Here is a 15,567-nt window from a genome sequence, read left to right on the forward strand (position 1 = left end):
ATAGGCATGGAGTGTGCACGTGCCTGACCCTAGTTACTTGCTCTGCAGAGGTCAGGCTGATACAGTGTGTCCTACAGCTCCTACCATAAGCCACGTGATTAGCACAAACTATCTGGCAGAGCCCAAGGGCCCAGGCATACAGAGACACTCTTAGGCAGGGGATTACAGGGGTTTAGAGCTGGTCAAGGGCTAATCCTTACTTTGGAATGTGCAGGATTTGAATAACTCTGGCTACTAAGTTACCCTTCACCCTTACAGTGTCTGGTACTGGCCCGAGCTGGATAGATACTAGTTTCCCATCATTGCCCCTTGGCCTAAAACCCTCTACCATTTTACAGAATGGATGGACAACTTCTCTCCCCCGTCTGCTTCTTTAAACCACCACCTTGTCTTCCTTCCTCTTTGCTGTTTGTAGATTTCCACTGTTTTCCTCCTAATCCCTAATCTCTACACATACATCATTTTACCTCTTTATGGAGTAGCTAAGATTCTATATTCTGCTTTTCTTTTTTACTTAATAAAATCCCTTTTCTAAATGACTACATATCTTGTTGTCATTTGTAATAGATATTGATGAACCATAACTTATTTAAACTTTTTTCTGTCGTTGGATGTTTAAGTGCTTTACAATTTGTGGCAATAAAATTCTTCATACATATATCTTCTCTACATAACACTGGAAAACATTTTTATTTTTCATTATGAAGGTAATTATGTTGCCAGTAGATAATTAGAAAAGTAGAAATAAATCCCTAAATTGGAAAATAACTGCTAATATCATTAATAAGGATAAATGAGATTATTTGGTACATACAATTGGCTTTTTTAACTTAAATTTTCATGAATACTGTTTGCTATCCTTCCCTTCAACCACTATACTCGTTAGCATTCACTTCCCCAGTCCCTTGACCCTGGCAAGCACTTATTTACTGTCTCGATGGATTTGCCTATTCTGACATTTCATTTAAATGAAATCATACGATGTATAATCTTTTGTGACTGGCTTCTTTCACATAGCATAATGTTTTCAAGGTTTATTCATGTAGTGGCATGAGTGAGTACTTCCTTTTTGTGGCTGAATTATATTCCATTGTGTGGATAAGACCACATTTTGTTTATCCTTTTATCAATTGGTGGATATTTGGTGTTGTTTCCACTTTTTGGCTAGGATGAGTAGTACTACTGTGAACATTCATGTACAACTTTTTGTTTGAACATATATTTTCAGTTCTCTTAGATATGTCCCTAGGAGTGTAGAGTTCTAATTTCTCTACATTCTTGTGAACAGTCGTTATTATCTGTCCTTTTGATTGTCGCCATACTACTGGGTGTGAAGTGGTATCTTGGGGTTTTGATTTGCGTTGTTCTAATGACTAATGATGCTAGTCCATGTAGTGATGCTTTCATATATTTATTGGCCGTTCTTATCACTTCTTTGGAGAACATGTGGTTAATGGAGAACGTGTGGTTAACTATTCAGAGTACGTGGAGTTATTCTTTTGGTTTTTAATATCTCATGTAATTTTTTGTTGAAAACTAGATATTTTAAATACTGTAATGTGGCAGTTCTGAAAATCAGATTCTCCCCCCTCCTCGGGGTTTCTTGTCTCTTTACTTAGTCACTTGTCTGAATTAATTCTGTAAAAATTAATTTATAGAACTAAATTAAAGTCTTTACTCAGTGTTAGTGACCAGACAGATTTCCATAGTTGCCTTGAACCAGAACACTTCTAGTCTTTGCCAGTGAGCTCTGTGTGCACTATGTTGGGACACGCCTTCAACACCTGGCTCCGTAGTTTACAACTCTATCTTAGACTTCACTTCCTGACCGTGTAGTACCTCAGTTCACCAGACTTGAGAGCCCAGGACCTTCTCAGATCTGAGCGTTCACATAGCCCTTGTATGTGTACAGCCTTACACATGCACATGGACTTTTAGGGTCCCAGGAATCTATCAGAGCTTTTCAAAGTCCCCTACAGACATCTGATTCTCCGATTTTTTTCTGTAAATCTTTTTGATTAACTTGTGGTTTACACTGTGATCCACTGCTTCAGGCAGCCAAGATATTCAACAGTTTCCTCCAATGTTTTTCAGCAAATGTCCCCAGGGAAAAGGCTGTTCAAAGGAGTGAGTTCTGAGTCAGGACGGATAAAGACAACCTTGGGAGTGGGTTCTTCCAGAACCACCAAATAGGTTAAACGGAGTTTGAAGGAGCTCCAACTCCACTTTACCCCCTCCACTGGCTTCCAGGCTACTGGTTTTCAAGGCTAATGCAGAGTTTAGGGGTAGGGTGGGACTAGGGATAGTGCAAGTTAAAAATGCCCTAAGGGTTACTCTTCTTACCAAGACTCAGCCATTTTTTTTTTTTATTTGTTTGTATTTGTTAAGGATTCAGCCATTTTTATGAGTAAATGCTCCCCAAATTGCTGCAAGCCTTTGGTTAATTTCAGAGTTCTGAAAAAGTTGGTCGGCCCGTGTTCTCAATGCTTTTTTGGATGAGAGAATTTTCAGGGGTCCTTTCTTGTATTTTCCGTGATGTCACTGCTGTTTGCTTTTTACTTGAAAACCAAATGCCAATTTTTTATTTGTGTGCTAGTATTCTAGAAAAAAAAAGTCATTTTGTGTTCTAGCATTATTATATAGATTTGTGATTTTTTTTTACAATTGATTTTTTTAACAGAATCTTATTAGAAATCAGGAAGCTGTTGCAAAAGAAATGAGAGAAGATGCAAATGCCTTTAGACGAAAAGTGGATCTTGAAGAACACATGTTTCATAAACTGATAGAAACAGATCAAACTCAGAACCAAAAAACTCAGGAGGTAAAAATACGGCAAATTTAGTGTATATAGAGAGGGGGACAGGTCTGTCATTCTTTTATATATTTATTTTCCCCTGCCCTGCACCCCCCCACATCTGTCATCCTTTCAAAAAAAGAAATTCAAGATTAAACTCTATAAAGTTGCATTAAACTCTATAAAGTTGCATTAATTCATTTCTTTGCTTCAGTTATCACAGTTCCTAGAATCTCACATTATTTTTACAGGTTACTCACTTCACTGCCAGACATATACATGTATCTTTTATACTCTAAGAATTTTAAGACTTAGGAGAAAATAAAAGGGAAATAGTAACATTATAGATACTAACCTACTGTGTTATGTCTCAGAAATTGTCCCTGAGTAGATTAGTTGCAAAACATCAGGTCTTCGCCTGGTATATAAGCCAGCATTTCCAAAGTATATTCTGTAGGATATTAATTAACTATTTACTCAGTAAAGTGGAGAGTGGCAAGTAAGTGTTGGAAGTGCTGTTTAAAGTTGGGTATTTTTCTGCCACATTTGAGGATATTTTCTTTAAGAAAATTTCCCAAACTTATTTTGTAGAATTTCTGTGGAGTACCCTTTCAGAAATGCTGGCTTAAGTGAATTGAAATAGAATCTGAGAACTTCAGGAAAGAACTTTCTCTATTATCCAGTTAGCAAAATGCTAAATGGGTCTGTGGTGAGGCCTGGCCCTGGTCCAAAAGCCAGGAATAGTGTAAGATTTCCCTACCTTCTGTTCAACAACAATCCCTTAGGTGGTCCCACCAGAATAGCCTACCATTAATTTTTCCTTGTAGGCTTTAGTCCAGTCTGTAAGAATGAGCTCTTCTGCCTCCTTTTCAAAAGGTTAAAAAATGGAAATTGTTTAATGCTTAGCCTAGAAATTCTCAACCTTGACTGTGTATGCATTAGAATCACCTTTCTAAAAGTTCCAATATCCTTGGGGCGCCTGGGTGGCTCAGTCGGTTAAGCATCTGCCTTCAGCTCAGGTCATGATCCCGGGGTCCTGGGATTGAGCCCCGCATTGGGCTCCTGCTCAGCGGGAAGCCTGCTTCTCCCTCTCCCACTCCCCCTGCTTGACTCTCTTTTTGACTCTTGCTCTCTGTCAAAAAATAAATAAAATCTTAAAAAAAAAAAGTTCCAATATCCTGCCACCCTAGAGATTGATATAATTGGTTTGTGCTGGGTCCTGGACACCAGTTTGTTTTAAACACCGTGAGGTGATTCTAATATGCAACCAAGGTTATAAACAGCCACCCTAGGGGCGCCTGGGTGGCTCAGTCAGTTAAGCGTTCGACTCTTGGTTTCGGCTCAGGTGGGGATCTCTGGGTCATGAGATCAAGCCCTGCCTCGGGCTCTGTGCTCAGCGCTGGGCCTGCTTAAGATTCTCCCTCTGCCCCTCCCTGCCATGCACTCTCTCTTTCTCTCAAATAAATAAATCTTTAAAAAACAGCTACCCTAGACACTTGGATGCATTGAACAGATATACTGTATTTTATATATAGTCTGACCTTGTTTCTGAAATTTGCAAATATTTCTTAGTTAATTGAAGAAAATTTGGCAAAAGCTGAACAAGCATGTCTAAATGCCGACTGGCGAATTCAAGCTTTACATAAACAAAGATGTGACGATCTGCAGCGAAACGAGTGTTACCAGGAAGTGGCCAGACTTCTTCGGGAAAACAGAAGGAAAGAAACAGAAGTATTAGATGCAATGATGGGGGAGGAAGCTAAAAAGGTAAGAATGGTGTCACAAATTTCTTGTTATTCATCATTTAAATTTTGAAATATTACATAATCAAATGACAAAAGCATCAAACCAGATAAATTTTGTTGGAAAAGATCTTAAAGATCATCTAACTGTAATAGGTATGTGCAGAGAAGTAATCTAATATGATACCTAAAAATGACTAGGCATCTTTCTTGTTTACATTAGCACCTCTCAACTCAGCTTCCTGGAGTAGATTTGTTCTGGCTGATGGGATAATATTACTAATATTACCTAATTCTTGATTCTTACAATGTAGACGACTTTTAAACAGTTAGGGATTATATGTAGCTGCTACTAACAAAACCCAAAATAATAGTGACTGTAAGCAAGATGGACGTGTTTTTCTTTTTCACATGAAAGAAGTGTGGAGGTAGGAAGTCCAGGGTTGTTTCCTGGCTCCGAGGTCATTAGGGTAAGTGGCCCCTTCAGTCTTTCTGCACTGCTTCCTGGTGCGTGGCTTTCCTTCTCAAGGATGGCTCACCGTCCAAGATGACTGCTGGACTTCCAGCCATCACGTATGCATTCCAGCCAGCAGAACGAAGGTAGGGCAGACATATAAAAGGTCCAACTCCCAGCTGAGACAACTCTAACTCCTTTCCAGAAGTCCCATGTCACATTTCTAGCCACGTTCGCCTGCAAAGGGTGTTGGGAAATACGGTATTTTTAGCAGGGAGCATTATCATCCCAAATAAAATTCGCATTCTTTTCCTAAAGAAGAATCAGAGAAAGGATTTTGGGGCGGCAGCTAAGAGTTTACGTCATGTCACACAGATGTATCCTTCAGTTGATCCCGTGAGCAGCTCTGGTACCCATGCTCTGCAGATCTTACCACAGACACACGGACTTCCCTGAGGACACTGAAGAGCTAGGGAGAGATCAGGAACCAGAGAACTGGCTGTAGTTCATTCCTCTTTATTCTGCTCTGTTGGGACGTCTATTCCAAAAGCTCTTTATAATCTCTTTCCTTCAAGTCACTATTCCTATTCATTTTCCTGCTACCCCATCTAAAGGGTACGCGGCCCTATCTGATAGCACGTTGAGTCAAGGAAGGGGTGGGGGATACCCCCTGAGGCTGTGCCCCCCAGGGGAGTCATGGGGGAGGCCCACGTCTTCAAGGATTACTGGCATTGGTGCTGCTGGCGGGGGGTAAAGTGGTATGTTTGAGAGTGGACTCGGAATCACTGTGAGGGCTTTTCCTGTTATACAGAGATACTCCCTTGTGTCTGGTATCCTGACTTCTAAAGCTAGCTTGACTACCATGTGGCCTTAAAATCACTTAGACTCTCTCTCCTCCTCAGTAACAGGAAACAGTTGGATTTCTGTGGTCCCTCCTGGCCCTGATGATTCTTTGAAGTTGTGTTATTTCATGCATTCATGTTTCTATGACATAAAGACTGTGTGTGTTTGTATATAGGAGCTGTGGCATAGAACACTGACGAACTCTGGGAGTTGTAGGATATCTTAACTGCATTATTTTCGTCACCCTTGAGCTAATTTGAAGATCATCATTTTCTCACTTTATGAAAAAGGAAGTCGGGGTTCATAGAAATTCCTTGACTTCCCTGAGGTTGGTCAGCATGTGTACCAGAGCTGGGCAAATTTTATTAAGGGATAGCGTTCAGATTAAATAAGACCATTGTCATGAATTTAAAAAACTAGCTGAATCCCACAAGATTCGACATGTATTGAAATGACTTGTTGTTTCAAAGACAGTGGGCACCCATCTGTGTGCTGTGTGGCCCCCTGACGTACTGAGTGGTACGTGAGAAGTGCCTCTGCCCTCAAGGTCAAAGACAGGCACTCAGATTACCCGAAAACCGAACAGATCCTGCATGCCATGGGAACCCCAAAGGAAGTGGAGTAGAGGAAACAAAAGGGACTTACTCCACTGTCGGAAGCGACATTACCCCAACTTTTAGGTGATTTTTCTTTTCTTTCATTTATTTGCATATAGTGGGAGGAAGCTAAAGAAAAAGACTTTCATTTGAAATCAGAAAAGAAAGCTTTGGCTCTCGCAGATGCATCTAGAAAGTGGTTTCTAGAGAAAGAGATAAATGATGCTTTAGAACATGCTGAACATCTGTATAGTAAAGGTGAGTATCCATGAGTGCCTTTCTCTTCATGATATTACAGACTTATGCACTTCATGTGCTCTGCTATCATGAATAAATCCCTGAGGTATACTTTATTCAAATTAGTGCTCAGCTAAAAGGTGATCAATAGTCACCCTTTTTTTGGTTGCTGGGACTTTTTTTTTTTGCGGGGGGGGGGGTTGTTTTGTTTAAAATAAAAAAAAAGCTCTGATTGATCAAGAAAACTCTCAACTATCCTGTAGAGTTCTGTTTTATTCCATGGTTCCATGGTCCTTGTTATCTTCTTAATCTATCAGAATATGATTTGTTCCCAAAGTGCTTCTAGTTTATTTTGATAAAAATGTGTGCTTTGCCAATAGCTGGTCCTCAAAACAATAGTATAGTAAAGTAGCACAAGGAAACTTACTATAACCCTTGGGTTTTGGTGCCAGACTTTCAGTGGCATCAGCTGAAAACCTAAATTACTTAGAATTCTAAAATCAAGTGCAGTTACGATGAACTTTTATTTTACTACATTTTGTATTGTTCTAGTCTTTTTTAATAAATATGGATTACCTTTTTTTAGCAACAGTCTGATAAATAATTCACATACCACATGATTTACCTATTTAAAGTATACAATTTTATGGTATTGCCATATGTAAAAAATATATATATATATATTCACAGAGTTGTGCAACCATCACTGTAATCAATTCTAGAACGGTTTTAGTGCCCCATAATAAACCTTGTATCCATTTGCAGTCACTCCCCATTTCCCCTCACTCCCTCCCAGCCCCTGGCCACCACAGATCAACTTCCTGTGTCTATAGATTTGTCTATTCAGGAAACTTCTTATAAATGGAATCACATACTCTATGATCTTTTGTGTCTGACTTCTTTCACTTTGCATGATGTTTTGAGGTTCATCCACGCTGTAGCATGCATCAGTATGTCATCCTTTTTATTGCCAGTATTCCGTTTCGGAGGTATTCCACATTGTATTTATTCATTCATCATCAGTTGATGAGCATTGAGGTTGTGTCCACTTCTTGGCTTCTATGAATAATGTCGCTGTGGGTGTAACTTCTGTAATTCACACATTTGAAAAGTAGAAATGTAGGTTAGAAGCATCTGCATTAATTATGCCTACTTTTGAAACTCTTCAGTAGCTCTCGTGCTTTTAGACTCAGGTCCCGGATTCCCCCTCCCCCACCCCTGGGGCAGGAGGGAGGGGACTGTCACTCTTTGCACAAAGCAAATATTTACAGCTGGCTTATGAGAGAGTAAGCTGTGGAGCTGCCACCTGTCCCTAACCCTCTCGCACTTACCCCTCCTCTAGAAAGAAACGATGCTTGAGGCTGTTAGAGAACCTGTGGATTTAGAAATAGAAAAAAGGAAGAAACTGCAGAAGCTTCCCCGTCGGTCATCAGTCATCTTCCCGCATGCTGGCCCCTCTGCCTCCCTGGGGTCGTCCCACCGAGCTACTTCAATTTTTTTAACTTTCCTAAATTTCACCAACGAGAGATAATTTGGTTAATATAATCATCCATTTTTCAAAAGGCAAACGTGTAAGGATTTGTCACTTTCTTAATCAGGGTGTGTAAATGAAATCGGAGTCACTTGCTCTTAACACTAGGAGATTATCAGCTGTAATTAGGAAAATGGCATTTTGATTGGAGGCGCTTGGCATTTGTTTGTCACTCAGGGCCCAGAATGGAGGCACCAGGAAGTAGGAAACAGAGAAGAGCTTGCCAATGACGGCTCATTTATTTAAAATTTTTTAAATGGGTGGGGGGCACCTGGGTGGCTCTGTCGGTTAAGCGTCTGACTCTTGATTTCGGCTCAGGTCATGATCTCAGGGTCCTGGGATCCAGCTCTGCATTGGGCTCTGCGCTCAGCATGGAGTCTGCTTGAGATTCTCCCTCTCCCTCTGCCCTCCCCACACTCATGCTCTCTCTCTCTCTCAAATAAATAAATCTTCAAAAAAATAAAATTTTTGCTTAGTGTCAAATCTTTATTAGCAGTGAGGAGGAAATTCTTATTATTTTCTAGAAAACAGGACCTTCTAGACAATGTGAATGGCCCTTGCTGCCCCTGAAATCCGTGGTCCATAAACTTAAATTGTAGCTGAATAGCCATGTCCTATAAAATATTAGTGCAGAGTTTTAAATGGGCAAAGGATTTGAATATACAGTTCTCCAAAGAAGATACAAATGGCCACAGTACACACCAAGAAAAGACGTTTAACTCCATCAGTCACTAGGGCAATACAAACCAAAACCACATGTGAAAAGTAAAAATACAAGAACAGAATGAGATACGATTTCACACCCACTAGCGTGACTATAATCAAACACAGCGACTGTTGACGAGGGTCAGAGAGAAATGGGGACGGTGCTGGAGCTTGTGTGAAATGGCAGGCGCTTTGGGAAATAGTCTGGAGGATTCTCAGAAGGTCAAACATAAAGTGGCTGTATGACCCAGCAGTTGCGCTCATAGGTATGTACCCAGGAGATTCGGAAACGAGTCTGTACAAAAACCTGTGCGGGAACTTGCATGCCGCACGCCCTTAACACAGAACGCTGGGAAGCTCGCCACAGCGCCGGGAGATCAGGACTGCCATGCCCCTAGGTCTTACCCCTAACCCTAGCATGGCTTCTGAGGGGTCTGTCCCCAGAGGCCTGGCTCCAAAGCCCCAGGGATTGGGGACACCTGAGCAATGCCAGAGGACTCAGCCTGCCACCCAGAAGGAAACCAAGCCATTTGGAACTCCAGAAACCATAGAGTGCAGTAGAAATCTGCATGCCCATTCCAGCGAACCCCCACTTTCTGCCAGCCCCTTGGGCGCAAACCATGAGCCTGACACTCCCTTGACCCACGCTCTCAAATCAAACTCTTGGGAAGCTCACCACAGTGCCAGCAGATTGGACCTGCCATTCCTCTTGGCCCTAACCCTAACCATAAGGTGGAGTTTTTGCTTTATTCTTTATGTGTTCAAATGTGTTCCCGTTAACATTTAGTAGTTTTTTGTAAATTGCAGATTTAAAAAAAAACAAACCGGGGCGCCTGGGTGGCTCAGTCGTTAAGCGTCTGCCTTCGGCTCAGGTCATGATCCTGGAGTCCTGGGATCGAGCCCCACATCGGGCTCCCTGCTCAGCTGGGAGCCTGCTTCTCCCTCTCCCTCTGCTTGCCTGTCTGCCTACTTGTGATCTCTCTCTCTCTGTCAAATAAATAATAAAATCTTAAAAAAAAAAAAAAAAAAACCCTCTTAAGGACCTCACCAACAGTGATTTAATTTGGTAGATCTAGGATAGAAGCTAGGAAGCTGGATTTTTGTTTTAAACGTTCATAGGTGAGTCTGCTCAGCCAATGTTTGAAGCATGGCTGTCGGCAGAGGGGACCATTCAGTGCCGGGACAGAGGTGGTGTTTACACCACGGCCCTTCAGGAAGAGGAAGGAAACACCCCGGGCCAGTATGGCTCTTGGAGGACAGAGGAGAGACAAGGGCCAGAGAGGTCTCAGATATGAAAGGATCTGGAGGAGCCAGGATCTGTGCAAATCATTGGTGCAGTAGTGAATGGTGGGTATCCAGCTTCTGCCAGAATATCATGGAGCTGGCGAGCTCACTACCCAATTCCATTTCTGCCAGTATTTTATTTACAAACTATGTCTCCTTGTGTAAAATTGAATATGCCTTTTTTTTTTTGTAAATTCCCTCATTGGAAACAGTTCTTAGGCGCAAATGCAGATTACATCTACTGCCTCTGCCACATGACAGCCCTTCACATATTTGAGGATGACTCTCACATCCCATTTCCCCCACGCCAGTTCAAGTGAGTCATTTGGTAATCAGCCCCAAATAGTCTTAATGACTCATTGAGCCAAAACTGTGAGTTAAAACCATTAGCTACAGCCCTTGAGACCAGGTAAAAGGCAGGCATCTTAATGAGTCAGTGTAACTCAGACAGTCTGGGCCTGGTTCTTAGCGGCTTGGACCCTAGTGATGGGAGTAGAAAGGGACAGTCATGACACTTGCCTGAAAAATTAAAAAAAAAAAAAAGACCTTGGTGTCTTACTGAAAAAGTGTAAGAGTTGGGGAACAGTGAAAACACGGCCGAGGGGCCAGTATAACTTTTGAGGTGAGTAATTGACCAAGAAACAGGGGGAGGCACCAGGTTGGTGCCGGAACCCTGCTCCGCTCGCTGTTCTGGAAGGTTTCAGGGGAGAGCCTGCCTCTCGCTGGTTGTCACATGCTCTCTGTTGCCGCGATTAGGCCCCACCCGGTGGAAGCTGCCAAGGGTGGGCTCTGGGGAGTTCTCAGGGAAGGCTTGCTCATCACATTTCATAATCTTGTCCAAGAAATATTTGGGATCTCTCTCCTAACATCTCTATTTTTGAGTGGTTGGTTGGTCGGCTTTTTGTCTTGGCTAAAGGTGTTTTTAAAACATGTCACCAAAACTTCAGCTCTCAGAACAGAACTGGGGGCTTTTCATCTGTGGCAGTTGGCATTTCTTAGGGACTGTTTGGAATGCACAATGGCTTCCACTCACTCCCAAACACCGTCTGTATCTCCTCGCTTGTGTAACAGCAGTGCCCAGCTACCCAAACGGACAGGTCGCCTCAAGCGGTGCGCCTCGGACCTCACAATTAGATGACGTTTCGGAAATGGATTCCTCGACATGCAGTAAGTTGATAAGCAAGAAATCTTTCTTCCGTCATTTAAAACATAGCGCTCATTTAAGCAAGACTGTGGCTTGAATTGTGTTGGCAGCATTGCTGATGCCATTTTCCCAGGGGTTGATAATGGAAATTCCTGAAATGGAGAGCGCAGGGTTCTCAGCTCTTCTAGCTAGAGAACAAACTGGTCAGACCGAAACCAGGTAGCGAACGTTTGTCAGATGAATGTCACTAATGTCATTTCCTTTCTCTGATACTAGTCATAGGCACCTACAGAAGTCTGTCACTAACTAAAGTAATGATCTTCACAACCAGTTTTTACACCCTCGTGGAGAGAAAATCTGAGCATTAGTTTTCAAAGCTATTACATACTTGAATTTTCTGACTCTGTTCTTCTGGACTGGGCCCTGTCCGATAGCCGCTGAAGACAGGGGTTTTTGCCCGGGTCACTGTGGTGGACCGCCAGGGCCCCTAGCGGCCCACCTGCCCAAGACAAACAGCTTCCTGCTGAATGGCGGACTTTTGATCCTCCGCTTGATTCCCTGCAAGTTTTTGTTTATGTTTGCAAGGGACAGGGTGGAAACGTGATACAGAAATAGAGTCACAGGGCACCTGGGTGGCTTAGTCGGTTAAGCGACTGCCTTCGGCTCAGGTCATGATCCTGGAGTCCCGGGATCGAGTCCCGCATTGGGCTCCCTGCTCGGCAGGGAGTCTGCTTCTCCCTCTGACCCTCCCCCCTCTCATGTGCTCTCTCTCTCTCTCATTCTCTCAAATAAATAAATTTTAAAAATCTTTAAAAAAAAAAAAAGTCACAGCATTAGCCCATAAAGGAGCTGTTTTCCCAGTATTGATTTCTTTTTAAAACGGGGGAGGGGACAAGAAACTCTGTTAGACTTTGATTTCAACTGACATTTTCAACAAAACCATCATATAGAAGGAGCAGAATTTAACAAGATCTTTTGAGTTCTTTTAGAAGAACAGATTCTTATACAGTGTCCCCTGAAGACAAGCTTTATAAAAAATATCCCTAAAAACAAGGCACGCGATTCCAGTGTTGTAAATTTTTGCTAACTCATGCTTCATATGCATCCATAGATTCTGTGTCAGACTAGGAATTAAACCAAAAGTCACGTGTAGGTCGAACGAAAGTACATGGGATTTTCAGCTGTTCTTTAGTCCGACATGTCAGAACTTAAATTTTTAGTTAGGTAATTCTAAGTTAGAAAATCAAATCAAGACATTTGGTAAGCTCAGGTTATTTAGCAGAAAACAAAACATAAAAGTTGTATTCCTATGGAGGAAAGTATCATATTCAGAAATTGGAGCTGTTTGAATATGTAAGTTTGAGAGAAGTGTATTTTTAAGGTGCTTTTTTTTTTTCAGATTGCAGTGTTTACTAGCCCCTCAAACGCAGTATGAAATGGCTGTTGCATGTGGACACATTGTAATATTTTAATTGGACGCTCCTGTGTTGGCCACTATGAAAACCATTTGATGTATTTATTTTTATTTAGTCATTGGGAAAGTAGTCTTCGTGTACTTTTCTAAATATTAATTTTGGCAACTTGGAGTGCGTTTTCTCATCATTAACTCACTCACCCTCTCTTGGACAAGATTTGTTCCTGATCTAAAAGATTATCTATAGTCTATAGCCCCCAAATTTAAAAACAATTGCTATATAAACAAAAGCAAGTAGGTTCTCTGATAGCCTTCATTCAATTCAACAAATAAATATTTGGCTTGTAAGTGGAACAATATAGGAAACAATAGGTTAGGCTTTTTTGTTCGAGAAGTTTGGTTTCTCGAATATTCGTTTCATTATTGGTTTTTGACAACGTATTTACCTTTAAAATAAATGCTATATCACTGCTAACATCAGAAAATTAAACTGTTGTTAACTTTAAATTTTGTTTTGAAGTTTCTTTAAATCAAAGAAGAATACAGTGGGACACCACGGAGCGGGATCTTGTGGAGAGAGTACGAAATCTTCGCCAAAGACTCACCGTCCAGGCCCGCAACAGACGTCAGCCGCCTCACCTTTTGGCCACACAGAGGGCTTGAGAGAGCCGGAGAGACACCTGTTTTGCAATCAGTGACACCGATTTTCAGATTATTTATTTTATATCCCTAGAGAGGTCAACCTTTTTGTACAGAAAAAAATGTGTGTATAAAAATTATGTGTACTATTTCGTTCTGATGCTTTGGGCTTGTAAATGGCTTCTTGTACTTTTCATAATAAAATTTTTGAAGCTTTAAAGCTTGTGTTAGGCTCTTCCAGGTTGCAAGGACCAGCATAAATCTCTGACTTGAGTTGATGAGTGTTTATTTTAAAGATAAACGGGGAAACAAAGAACAGGAAATCATCTCAACATCTGTACAGCCAGAACTGAGAGAGAAGTCAGCAGGACATCTGGAGCACTGACAGTGTGCTCGGGGGCCCTCTGTCCCCCAGCAGCCCCCCAGCAGCGGGGTCCCCCCTTCCCCAGGGAGCCCACCCCAGTCTCTGTCTCTGCTTCTCCAGACAGCCCCGCCTGCTCTCCCCGCTCTGGCTCTTTGCTCCACAGCAGGGCTACTCACAACTTCCTCATCTTGGGTAATTATTTCCAGAACCTTCCCTGAACCTATTTCTAAAAGGAGGGTAGAAATAGCTCAGGGACCTGATGTGAGGATTAAATTAAAATGTAAAATTCTGGGACTGTGCTTGACATGGAGTAAGCATGCAATTCATAGTAGTAATTGTGTCTGTGGTCATAAAGCATAATTTTTTTTAGGCATAATCTTATAGTAAACCAAATACTGGCAGTAAGCAAAATGCTCTCTTGTCCAGTAGGCAAAGTCCTAATGCAAGGCATTGGTTTCCCAAGAGCACTTTCCTCAGCCTACTTTTCTGTCCATTTTCAGGCAGCGGCAAACGTGCCTTCATGGGCCAGCTGGTGCGTGTCTGGCAACAGGAAGTCACAGAATATAAAATGTACAGGGGAGAATGGAAAGTTGGGTGAACTTGAAATCGCTTGTTCACCTAAAAGGATTCAAATTCTAAAGTATCCTGATCCAGCCAGAATCAGCTACATAAAGCCAGATTTTCACCTCTACTTCCGGTCCCCTTTTTACCAGCACTCACACCTACTCAGACTGGTTTTGCAAACACACACACCTCTTTTATAGTGTTACAGTATTTCATTTTTAAAAAGTTTTCATTTATCTAGTGACAGGCATACCCTCAACCAAATGAAGCTCTTCCTATCAATTCCTTCAGTTTTCTCTGACTCTGTAGTTCTCCCAATAATAATCTTGATCACGTCACCTGCCATAGCAAATTTCAGATACTGGGCTAAATCTCTGGTCATATGTGCTTGGTTGGCATTTTCAGACTCTAGCGCACGTAATGTATGAACCAACTACATTTCTGATGATCTCTTCCTGCTCCTTGACATATCTTCAACTTAACCCCAATTTCTTTATAATGTAAATTCCCTGGGAATTGAAAAAAGGTTGAGCTTAGCTAAAATTCTTCCCACTCCGGCTATCTTGCAGAAGTTTCTCTCCAGGACTCCCTTGAGCTTGTTAAAGCAGAGCGGTTCCTACAGGCCTTTTCATATTTATTACCTTCACAAGGTTTCTCTCTAGTGTGAAGTGTTCCATGTTGGATAAATTTGGGGCTTCAGCTGAATTCTCCACGTCGGCTACACTTAAGAGTCTCTGTCTAGTATGAATTCAGTGGTGTTGAATAAATTATTCACTTGGTTAAAGGCCTTGTCAGGTTTATTACATTCATATGGTTTTTCTCCAGTAGGAATTCCCCGATGCTGAGCAGGAGCTGAGCACTTGCTAAAGGCCTTTGCACAGGGATTGCGCTTTGGCCTGTACCCCAGTAGCCGTAAGGAAAGCACCGCCATGGCTTACTTCGCTGGTACCCATGCCCTCGGCACAGCTTCCGGAGCCGGGTCTAGACCCGGCCAGGAGACGAACCACGCGGCAATTTTAGCAGGAAAAGTTTCAGAGAGAGCGAGTTACTAAACTATGATAGGAGACTAACTTAAAGACGTCAAGAGCATTCTACAGGGTACCAAGGACTGGGGGAGAGTAAAGGACAGACTTGGAAAGGAGGCCCCCTCCCTCCACAAGGCTCAGGTTCAGACCTGGGCGGAGAAGTTCTCTGGGTTGCCCAGGCCAGAGTCGTCAGTCTCCGGGGCACAGGCGACCCAAGGCTGCGGGGTCAAA

General features: G+C 42.1%; 1 protein-coding gene and 1 long non-coding RNA gene across 7 annotated transcripts in view; one reads left to right on the forward strand and one right to left on the reverse strand.

The window, feature by feature from the left end:
* Positions 1–13,603, forward strand: part of TBC1D31 (TBC1 domain family member 31) — a 65,384-nt gene extending 51,781 nt beyond the window's left edge. For 3 of the 6 annotated variants that reach the window (XM_035011844.1, XM_035011848.1, XM_035011850.1), the window contains 5 exons: positions 2,681–2,821; positions 4,367–4,561; positions 6,549–6,687; positions 11,258–11,353; positions 13,265–13,603. In XM_035011844.1, the coding sequence (XP_034867735.1) occupies positions 2,681–2,821; positions 4,367–4,561; positions 6,549–6,687; positions 11,258–11,353; positions 13,265–13,407 (714 nt within the window). In that variant the 3' untranslated portion in view covers positions 13,408–13,603. Of the gene's footprint in view, positions 1–2,680; positions 2,822–4,366; positions 4,562–6,548; positions 6,688–8,008; positions 8,160–11,257; positions 11,354–13,264 lie in introns of those variants that run through there. The other 3 variants (XM_035011845.1, XM_035011846.1, XM_035011847.1) reach the window with 3 other exon arrangements.
* LOC118015173 lies at positions 4,959–8,085 on the reverse strand. The gene is made up of 3 exons (XR_004680548.1): positions 7,998–8,085; positions 7,542–7,755; positions 4,959–5,227 (listed from the first exon to the last, which is right to left on the reverse strand). It is a non-coding gene; the product is annotated as an uncharacterized LOC118015173 (long non-coding RNA).
* Positions 13,604–15,567: the final 1,964 nt, after the last annotated feature.

Source organism: Mirounga leonina, unplaced genomic scaffold (genome assembly GCF_011800145.1).
Source record: "Mirounga leonina isolate KUSES-001 unplaced genomic scaffold, KU_Mleo_1.0 Mir_165, whole genome shotgun sequence".
In the NCBI taxonomy this organism is placed as follows: Eukaryota; Metazoa; Chordata; class Mammalia; order Carnivora; family Phocidae; genus Mirounga; species Mirounga leonina.